Source organism: Benincasa hispida, chromosome 1, assembly GCF_009727055.1.
Source record: "Benincasa hispida cultivar B227 chromosome 1, ASM972705v1, whole genome shotgun sequence".
In the NCBI taxonomy this organism is placed as follows: Eukaryota; Viridiplantae; Streptophyta; class Magnoliopsida; order Cucurbitales; family Cucurbitaceae; genus Benincasa; species Benincasa hispida.
This window is the reverse complement of record NC_052349.1, coordinates 65,302,296-65,313,501: the sequence shown is the minus strand read 5'-3', so window position 1 is coordinate 65,313,501 and position 11,206 is coordinate 65,302,296. Positions and strand designations below refer to the sequence as shown.

At 34.1% G+C, this 11,206-nt stretch overlaps 1 protein-coding gene across 3 annotated transcripts; it reads right to left on the bottom strand.

The window, feature by feature from the left end:
* Positions 1-284: 284 nt before the first annotated feature.
* On the bottom strand, positions 285-9,062 carry LOC120074533 (clathrin interactor EPSIN 2-like). 3 transcript variants are annotated; one of them, XM_039027691.1, is made up of 15 exons: positions 8,799-9,062; positions 8,620-8,717; positions 7,422-7,498; positions 7,132-7,183; positions 6,628-6,707; positions 6,467-6,545; positions 4,826-4,909; positions 4,578-4,723; positions 3,575-3,910; positions 3,180-3,221; positions 2,952-3,053; positions 2,707-2,861; positions 2,394-2,548; positions 1,228-2,071; positions 285-1,067 (listed from the first exon to the last, which is right to left on the bottom strand). In XM_039027691.1, exons 3-15 carry the CDS (start codon positions 7,454-7,456, stop codon positions 622-624), a joined length of 2,556 nt encoding a protein of 851 aa, XP_038883619.1. In that variant the 5' UTR covers positions 7,457-7,498; positions 8,620-8,717; positions 8,799-9,062; the 3' UTR covers positions 285-621. The 3 variants fall into 3 exon arrangements, with proteins under 3 accessions (XP_038883619.1, XP_038883625.1, XP_038883632.1); XM_039027697.1 differs by having other exon boundaries at positions 8,620-8,666; XM_039027704.1 differs by having other exon boundaries at positions 8,620-8,657.
* Between the last annotated feature and the right edge of the window lie 2,144 nt (positions 9,063-11,206).

Sequence of the window (11,206 nt, the reverse complement as noted above, 5' to 3'; positions counted from 1 at the left end):
AAAAACACTATAGTAGTTGTGAGAGCAATGAACTCATTGTTATTGAAGTATGATATACTTGGACAATTCTGTTGCAAGATCACAAACCATTTTCCCTAATGTCTTCAAGGGTGCACTACAAATTTACACATGAGATGGATTTAGAATGATCAAGCCAATAGAGTTTCTCACAGCTTATAATCTCACCACTGCAAGAATACCATTTTCACTAATGAGGGGTCAATTCTAGTAAACTAAAAATCCATCCCAATAGCCACAAAGCAGATCCTAAAAAATATGAAATATGAATGAGACAAACTTACACCATCGTATTTTATTATTTAACTTGTATTCAATCAAATATACAATCACAAGAAAGTGGAAGGAAAATGATAAGAAAGATTTGAACTCGTTGATACACACAAAATTCAAAGCAGAACTCAACCCACAAAGAATGACTAACAGAAGATTTGGTAGAAAACAATGAAGACATGGCCTTCATTCAGTGGAAAAAAATATAACTTCGAATAATAAAATCTTGGGTTGGATGCAGATCTTTGAATATTTAGTGCTGTCCTATCTAATCTTATAACCTGATAAACAAGCAAAGGCTCTTCCACAACTCTAACAAGATATTTCACGTCATCGGTAACTCCCGTATGGTGGCTGTTGAGGGGCATAACCACCAGCACCCATCATCGGGTTGTATACACCGGGCATGTTCGCTCGAGGTTGCTGCATTTGGATTCCTTGCTGCCCCATACCCATATTCATCCCCATGCCACCCATGGGTTGATTCATACCTCCATAGCCTCTCATGCCCATGCCCATGCCCATGCCCATGCCAGGATTGGGGTTCATGCCCATGCCCATTCCCATTTCCATGCCCAAACCGGAACCTGACATTGCATTTGAAGTCGGCCTTAGTGCACCAGCACCGGCTCGGCCTATCCCAGAACCAGATCCCATAGCTTTACCCATGTTAATGGTAGATACCACTGGAGCTGTACTAGGCTTCTCCATTCTCTTCTCCTTCCTATTAAGGGCTTCAAAATCGACACCAATATCCGCCATTGGGTTTGTTTTAGCTGCACGAGAACATATTCTTCAAAAAAGGAGGAATGAAGATTTATTATGTTTTTCTAAACGTATGAAACCTGGTACGTCCAAAAGAAATCAACACAATCAGGTTAACCTCATTGGTGTGTGCAAGTGATCGACGTAATGAAATCAAAAGGGAAAACTTACGTCCAGATATGTTTAAATTGACAAGCCCTCTGCTTAATGTGTCAGACCATACTGTGGACTTGGTTTCAAACTTATTCTTCGAAGCTTGAGATGCAGTTGAAAGTGATCCAGCCGGAGGAATTTGCTGGGGAGCCATGGATGTATAGTTTCCTGCTTGAGGATTAAAACTACCCATAACGTCAAGGTTAGATTTTACAACAGGAAAATTTGAGGCTTGGTGAGACGCTTGAGAAGCTACTGGAGCTACAGAACCGTGTGGCGGATTGAAGTTTCCACTATCAAGCTGAGCAGGCCTTGTAGTTTGAAGCGTGACATGAGAACTCGTGGGAGCTGCAGAACCATTATGAGATGTTCCAAAATTATTGGGCTGTGTATTAGATCCAGCATTTGGAGGAGCCATATATGAATTGACATGAGCTGGTATTCCTCCTTGTGCCATGAACATCCCATTCCCAAACTCTCTCCCTGGTTCGGTTTGATTTTGAAAATTTACAGGAGCAATATTTCCATCTTGCTGATAATTCCCCAAGTTTGAATTTGGCTGTGCAGGCAAGCCAGCTACAGCTTGAAAATTTGGCTGTACTGGTTGGTTTGATATTGTGGGCTGTGAAACAGCAGCAGGTAAAGTTTCAGGAGGAAGGAGATCAGCCAGTACACCAATATTATGATGTTGCAGAGTCTCTTCACGAGGATGGTGCAAATTCGGCTGAGGTTGAACAGGGATGCCTGGTGTGGAGTAAGTTGCGGCAGAAAATGATTCCCCACGGTGAAAATGTGCTTGTTCTTGGACACCAGAGGAAGAAATGGCTTTAAAAGGCGAGTCCCCAAACGGGTCTTCAAAGGTCTGCATGAGCATACGAAGTTGCAAAATTTCAATCTCTGCCATCAATAATAATTGATCTAGAATCCAATTTTACGACATAGAAATCAACCCAAATTTAAATTTGCATTCGAGAAATCTAAAATTTCTGTACTCCATAAAAATGCAATCTCCCAGTATGCTACATCTACCAAAACCACGGTACAACATTCTCAACAATGCCAGGAATAAGATTGATGAGAAAGCACTTAAGTTATGGATACATGAAAACTAAAATCGCATGTATAAACATAGCAACAAGCGGAACAGATATCAGTTCAAAATCATTTCAATGGTTCAATATTACCTGATTTTGAGTATAGGACCCCGCAACAGAGCTTGTCTGAACATGACTCTCAGAGTCTGCAGCTGATGTTACTGGCCCAACAGGCACTAAGGCCAAGGAGTCAAATAAATTTGTCTCCAAACTGCTTGAGGCATTTGGGGCAGCATTTGGAGCAGCTGAAATAAGAAATGGAAAAAGAAAAAAAAAGAAATAGATATTAAGTGTAAATTATAAAGACCAGAGAAAATTGCCATACCATATAATAAAAATGATGGAAAATACTTTTTTAATGCAAATTGTCCAACCATGGAAAAATCACAAGTGCTTCCCATACCTGGAACTGAACCACGGGGGTCAAATTCATCTGAACCATCAAGTCCCTGCATAGGCGGGGATGCAGTGGTTCCATGAGTAGTTGGCTGGCTTGGACTACTGGACGTGGGTGGAGGAAAAGCTCTTGGAGAAGTAGTTGCTGGAGCTTCTACATCTCTGTTTACAGATACAATATATCAATTGAATGAATGGCAAACAAGATTAAAAGAAAATGTGACATCATTATCTTTGGAACAAAATTAGCACCTTTGACTATGCACGGTGCTTCCAGATTCATTCACAGCTTCTTCATAACTTGGCGGAGGCGGAGCACCAATATTCTGTTCTGAAAATTTACGTTCAAGCTGCCTATGAAACATTCAAATTTTGTAATGCAACATATTGTTCCTTTTTAGGGATAAAAGTGATATATCAAATAATATCACTACACTGCACCATCATCAGAGAAGTATAAAATAAACAATTGAAACTAACCTTCCAATCTGAGATTGCTCGTCGGCTCTGGCACCATTGTTGCTGCAAGAAATAGGAAAAGCAAGGAAATGAGTGCTTTTCAAGAAAATTATACACATATCAAACTTCATCAAGACGTAATTAAAAAGATCATATTGCAAGTTTCCTTCATTGCGGAAGAAATTAATGAATTAATGATATTTACTCCCTTGAAAACGTAGAAGAGAACAAGACAGAGAACTAAATTTACATTTCCAAGAAAACCTGTGCATGTCAGACTAGAAAAACAAAATACTTGCCTCATTTGTTTGAAAACAAGTTTTGTAAAGAAGTGAGCGTAGGCAACAACTAAAATGGAATTCACTAATTTAATAGTTATCTGGCATCAACATTTTATATCTGCAGCAGGTGCCTACCGAGAAGAAGCTTGACCATCATCATCGTATGTACGTTCTCCATCTCTATCAGAGCTCCTGCTCCTTGAACCATGCTGATAGTCATCAATGTTTCGGCTTCTTCCTCGATAATCATCATCCTTAAAACCATCTCTGTTATAGCGTTCTTCATAATCACGACCATATGAATCCTCATTTCTGCCAGCACGATCATCTCTAAAACCATAATCTCTTTCCCTCCCATAAGAATCCCCATTTCTGTCTCCATCACGGCTTCCATATCGTCCTTCATAGCGGTCATCATATCCTCCTGAACTTGGTCTATACATACTGCCCATAGATGATGGGCTGCGAAACCTGTGTGACATCATGATATTCATAAATACTGTAAAAGTTATCAAGTTGTTGATACTATTATGTAAAAACTGAAAGAACATTTCTATACAATGTAAATGTGAAACGTGTAATAAAATAAATCAAATTTATCAAAAGACCAGGGGAAAAAAAACTATAAAAGTGTTAAAAATACTGACCATGAAATTTGAAATGGATTAAACATGACATATGTAGAATTTTATATCTTATTATTTTATATAAATAAAGCATTGTAACAAACACAATGGAAAGAAGGAAGTTCAATATTCAGGTCACTTGGATAAAAAACACAAATCGCTTTCGTTAGAGGCATGTGTATATGAAATAAAATTATCTGAGGGTCTGAAATGAAAAATTGGCACTACTAAACAAGATTACTGCTCCAATTTACTTATATGTTTACTATTATTTTTTTTTCCAAGAAATAAACTATTCAATGATTGATGAAAAGGGAGCAAAATGTTCAAGATACAACCTCCTAAAGGAAGAGAGAATGAGACGAGAACCAAAAGAACCAACAATCAACGAGAGATACAAACGGCTGCCGAACGTTACTTGTGCAATTAATAAGGACAAGCTAAGAAAAATGAACAAAAGAATGAAGAAATGACAAAAATATAAAACAACCGAACTTTGAGAGCAGACTCACTTGTCCCTATTAGCAGCAGCTTTCTGTCTGACCTCAATGATCCTTTCTTTATCATTTACAAGGGCTACAAGATTTTGAGATTTCTTTCTAACATTGTTGCCTTGGTCCCTCCCATTGGAGTCGATGTATTGAAAATCAGACAAGGTCTGTCATCCAAAAGATGGTTGATTAATTAAAGAGTCTTTCATGAAAATCAGAGAGCTAGAGTAAAAATAATAGTCATAGTGAATTGAGTAAGAAAAATGTACCGATATCTGATATGCATGTTCTCTGATGTCATCTATGACACGCTCCGACCCATGACCCACCAAGTACTCCAAAACGGTCAAACCCTGAGAAAGATAAAAGTTTGGGTAGGAATAAAAGGAAAAAAGAGATTCTTTTCATGCAGTCATCTCTTGCTACTGTCAGTTCAAAGAAGAATTAGTTATTTTAAATTTCTACTAATATAGCAACTTCGTGCAACCCATAAATAAATTCCACACTGTGATAAAGCAGGAAATTACTAGAATATAGGAAGAAAATGAAGGGTTGTGGGAACACAACGCAATTTCTTGTCTTTAGTTCCAATTTATTTTATTTGTTAAAAAAATGGAGAAAAGAAAGCAGGGAAAGAAATATTTTATTATGTAATTCCCCAGCCTCCAACTAATTAAAGGGGACACTTCAAGCCTCTGCCCATTAACCCCAACCCCAAGTAAATGGATAGAATCACGGGGGCTAATTTGTTCATTAGTATTATGGTATTACCAGAGAAACACAAATTTTTTCAATTTTCATGTTGTGAAAGAGTTTAAAAAATAATCTTCCCGTGATGTACGTACTTTATATCATTCAAAAGACAAATAAAATTAGGCAATCTAATAGGATGTAGAGAAGGTTTCATCAATTCACTCAGAATCTGCAGATAATATCAATTGTTTTTGCCTTTTCAACATAGAGTCAGTAGTAGAGGTTTTGTTGGTATACTGAAAAAAGAAAGGTGTGAAAGGAAGGACCAACAATATAACTTCAACTTTGAGTAGGCCAGAGCAGCTAGAAAAGGACAAACAATCACACCAAGCAAGCAAACCAGACGATCAAAAGAGATAGCAGACGCCTCTCTAGCTCTACAAATAGGGAATATCACATCCGTTGTCATTTTTTTTTTTTTTTTTGGGATAAAGACCAACTTTCGTGGAGAAAAAGAATGAAAGAATCAAGGGTGGGTATAGAAAAGGCAGGCCATTTTTTATTGTTTCTTTGAGTCCTAACAGTGTCAATTTTTCATCGCATATTTTTTCCCTGAATTAATGGACTTAGTTTCCTCAAGTTTTTTGTAGTTTTTAAACCGGTCTACTTTTTTCCTTAAAAGCACAAAAGCAGGCATGTCGACATGTAATATCTAAAAACCTAGGTTACGAACATGATAAAAATACATATATTAGGATTTTTTTATTTTTTTAATTTATAGAAAAGACATTTGAATCTTGTTATGTTTTAATGGACATTAAAAATTTGTTTTAGTTTAAAATAGATAATTTTAAAGACGAATTGACAGAAGTAATGAAATACACAATGCTTGCAGAATGTATTGGTAACGAAATCAACATCTTCCCTTTTGAGAAATTTTTTTTCTTAGCGTACATGAGGCAATACTTTTCTTATCAAACATCTTCCCAGAAAAATATTTAACTGAAAACTTATTAGGGAATTGTAACTTATATATTCAGGTAATGCAAAGTCACAAACAGTAATATTTATTGCAAGCTTTTTGAACTAACAAGCGGGAAAAAACAATACAGAAGGGAGAATAAGAGCTTCCATATCAAAATGGAAATATTAAATTAGTTCAATCGTCTACATACAATGATCCTAATAGTTGAAAGAAAAAGGGAAAAACTGCTAACCTTGTAGACATGCCTCCAATTCTTGCCAGTATCATTAATCCGCTTCCAGAGTATTCCCATGATCATTTGGTATTCATGACTGCATGGACATTTGGAATAAGTTCTTCCCTGGTGTAGAATATTCAATCTAAAAGCATCCACAAAAGCAAGCCTATGCTTACTAATTTCTAGTTGCTTGTGCTATATCTGCAAGAAGGGATCCATGAGGACCCCAAGGCTCATTGCTAGTGGCATCCAAAACCTGGAAAGGAGGAAAGGAAAAGGAAAAAACGTAGTTCCATATAAGTTGGCGAGAATAGAACCCATGCTACAAAAGTTTCTTACAGAAGTTTGAGAAGCCGTTTCTATAGTGAAATTCACGATATTGTTGGTCGTGTATCAATCAGAATGCCATGGTCAATAACTTCTTATTAATTATTTCATACAGTATCCATAGTTATAAAAACTTCTTCAATCCCTTAGAAATCATGCATCAATTAGGTTTCTATCTAACCTAAGGGCTATCATTCTGGAGATGCATGACAAATGAACCTAAACACTCTTTTCTCATTCTTTAAGACAAAATAATTGAATCTATACAAGATCACTTCATTATTTTAAAAAATAATAATAATAATTGAATAATTAAAAAATTAAAAAATAAATAAAGAACTGAGAAGGCATACCTTCTGCTCTATTTTAGGAATTTTGAGCACGGTCTTATTGACCTCTCTCTTTCTGCAATAAAAGAAGAGGGGACCTATTAGGAAAACCTAATGCATAAAGTCCAATTTAGATCAATGAATAAAAATGAATTTTGATGAAACAAGACCACTAATGTAAATCTTCATTAATGATCATTTGACGAAAATTAATTAGATTGCCAAGACAAGTAATCACCTGTTTTGACTTAAAATAAAAAAAAAAAAATTAAAATGATGCAATCAAAGTATCACAAGCTAAGAAGATGGCTTACAAGTCTCTAACAGTTTGATCAAAGGCCTTCTTCATCCTAGCAAATTACAGCAACAACCAGAAGCACCCCTAGTTCACCTGTTCAATCAAAGAGAAGCTCTTGTTAATCTATGGTTATTACACACATACAAAAGGATCTCAATATTTAATATATAAAATGTAAATGTTCAAACTTCAGAAGAAATATAGCAATGAGAATATAAGAATATGATAAGGTAAAATATTGGATGAATGTGGCAACGTTTCATGCTGCAATGAATATTGTAGGGAAGATCACAAATTTTAACTTAAACAAATGCCAAGACAAAATTCAATCATTAGACCAGGCCTAAGTGGCCCTCCAACTTTAGGACTTCATTTACCATATACACTTGAATGATTGGGAGAGGTGAGGAATCACTACTATTACAATGATCTTCCAAAAATTAAATGCAAGCCCCATTCCTGATGTAGTAGAGATAATTTCATGAAGTTATTGAAACACTACAGACAATGAAATATGACTTTTATAACTCAAAAGGTGCCATACCCATCCAAAAATGCAAGAACCATATTTGAATTTGCTCACAAGTATTTTATCACGAAGTATCAAGCTCAATAACCACTTTGCTAGGAGGGTAAAGTGTTCGTACTAGTGAAATTGTCTATACCCAACCTAGCCACATTGCACCACTTGGAAACAACATCCCACCTAATAGATAAAACCCTCCACCTTCCTTAACAACAAAAAAGTTCCTCGCCTTCGATTAAGGCACCCTGTTTTTGGCTAATGCCTTTACATTAAGCCCTATTATTAATAAATAATGTCATAATCAGCAATGTAAAGGATCTGAATTGGTGGGTGGCTAAATGTTTGACTTTTTTAGAAATAGCCCTCGAAAGATTTATACAACCGGAAAAATGAATGAAACTTTTCCCATCTAGATTTTCACAACCTGCTGCTAAAACTCCAAACAGATCTATGAAAAGGATATAAACCTATGAAGCAAAACAAAAAATTAACAACTAATTAGATAAAATCAGCTAAAACAAAAACAAAAACAAACAAACTTCCGCATGATAAAATCATAACCATTAATATCAAATGGTCAAAGCAACTACTGGGAAAAAAGAATTCTCCTCTTGAGAAGAGCCTATTACAAAATCTACAATACGAAACAGAAAAGAAACGCAAAAGGGAGTAAGCATAGGAATCTTACGAGACTAAGGAGGCAAAAGAGGTAGCTGAATCAACTGTCTTTAGCAGCTACCCAGAAATTGTAGCACAAAAATCAGCAGTAAGAAGGTTGAAGTAGATCTGAATCACAACCCAACAGCTATAAACCAAAGAAAAACCGTAAGAAAACAGAACCCAATTGAAAATCGAACAAAAGGGCACCTGATGGAATCGATTACGATAAGTGGGGTTGAAATTAGAAGCCCGATCTGACCGATCAGAAGAAGAATGTTCTGGACTTTGTTTGAAGCTGGGAAGAATTGTATGATGCCGCAGTTAATCGAAGAGGAAAGAGGGGTTTCTGTCTCTTCCTCCTTCTCTCTCTCTCTCTTGAAATTTGAGAATTCGGTGGAAATGAGAGAGAGAGGTGAAATTGGAGAAAGACAGCGCAACTAGCCGGCTAGCCCATCTGCACGCAGAGAATAATAAAAAGCCAAATGGGTTTTCAAATCAATCATACTTATTTTATTGTAATCATATATTAAATTCTCAATTTCCACAAAGTATTCAACTTTGCTTGTTACGTCCATCCACACTCTCAATTCACCTCATCCTTTTAATTTTTCCTCCCCATCCTAAAGTTCACGTCTTTATGGAAAAATTTCAACTTATCGTGATATTTATTATTCTCATCCATGTTACTTTTATGACAAGTAATGAATGAAGTTATCATAGAAGACATTTCTACTTTTTGTCTAAAATAACTATAGTTCAATTGACATATAGATTTATTAGTGATCGAGAGATATGTGGTTTGAATCGTTTTACTCTATTACACTAGAAAGATAACATTTTTACATTTTCAAAAAAAAAAAGAAGAAGAAGAAGTAGATGGACTCCGCACTCTATATTTTGTAATATTGTATTCTTAAAAATAGCTCTATAATTAATGAATCGGTTACTTTTTTTTAAGTTTTAGTTTGAAGAAAAAATAATAACACACCCTTATTTAGATGTTATCGTGTAAGAAGAAATATTGTTTGCTCTTTTAAAAAAAAATGTTTTCGTTTTCAACAAAACTATTCTTAGATAATATCTTTTTCTTAAGAAATATTACAATTAAAATAAAAAGGAAAAAATGGATCTACTCATGTAGACATTTATTAGAAATCAGTCTTTGCAACCACTTTTGGCCACTTTTTCATCCAAACATCATCAACATTTATTAGCTAGTCATGTTAAGGTGATGAGTAGATGTATTTCCTTTTTCTTTTCTTTAGATGAAGACCATTGTTAAATTGTGCCTCTAATAATAATAACCAAAAAATGTCTTTTTATTGTCAATACGAAACCTAACTTGACGGATTGATATTAATGTATATTTTTCGATCTCATATAATTGAATTCTCAAACTTTACGTATTAAATTAAAAAAATAATCTTCTTTATGAGTTATCAAATATTTGTGAGTTTAGTTTTATTTAAATGGAACATTTTATTAGTTATATAAGATAGGCTACAATCATTCTATTAAGAAGAGAATAAAATTAAGAGGAAGATAAAATATTAAAAAATAATTTTCATGTTCTATGTAAAAAGTTCTTGGTAAGATACGAAAGAACTCTCACAAACTTTACGAGTTATGGAATGAGATTATTTTATTTTCAACCTTAGGACAATGGTGAAAGCTTACACCACCTAAAAAGATTGAATGGTAATTCATAATTGTAATAAATGGAGAGGGAAGGGAATTAATAGGTGTGAGACCCACCTTAAATTTAGGAATCATTCTCCAAAAAAAAATAATAATAATAAAGGAATCTCATTATCTTAAAAGAAATTTCACCAATTCTCATTCCATTTCCCCCATTTTCTTGCAGAGAACTTCACAATTTTTAAATAATACTTTTTCTCAAAGAATTTTAAATTTTGATTTTTCATGAATAAATGAGAGGGAACATCCTCAATCTTTGATTTTGAGTACTTCTCGTTAAATTGAAATAATTCATTTTTTAAAATATTTTTATAAATTTTTCATAGATAGAAAAAATGCCAAACTATTTACAAAAATAGCAAAAAGAAATAATGATAGAGACTGATAGACTTCTATCAACCTCTATAAAAAAAAGATTAAATTTTACTATTTTATGTAAACAATTTTTCTTATTTTTCTATTTTTTAAAATCCCCTATTTTTATTTATAAAATCAATTTAAAATCAAGAGAATTAATGAAAGTTCATGTATGCCGCCAAAATTAACACAATTCACTGGTACGATGCTTGTATCTATTAACTTCGGAGTTAGAGGTTCAATTTCTACCTTATATATTAAAAAAAAAAATTATATATGTATTTTCTTCTTGTAAACATTTTTTTTTTCATCTAAAAAAGTCATGCGTACAATTATAACAATTTTTTAATGTCATAGAATCTAATAAATAGTGTCTACTTACTTTTTGATGTTGTATATTTTAGCACAAAAAATCTAATAAGATTCACTTATTATACAATACAATAAATAACTACAAACAAATTACCATGCCATAGGTAGAAGCTTTTACATACCATTAATATATGGTGTAAAAGATTTTTAAAGAGATAAGATTAACTTTTACTAATAAACTTGGCTCT

Coding starts and splice junctions, on each gene's coding strand:
- LOC120074533 (XM_039027691.1), bottom strand. CDS start 7,456: ATGAAGAAGGCCTTTGATCAAACTGTTAGAGACTT. Junction 4,910..6,466: donor ATTGGAGGCATGTCTACAAG/GTTAGCAGTTTT, acceptor TATCTTTCTCAG/GGTTTGACCGTTTTGGAGTA. Junction 2,549..2,706: donor CCCCCGTGGTTCAGTTCCAG/GTATGGGAAGCA, acceptor TTCTTATTTCAG/CTGCTCCAAATGCTGCCCCA.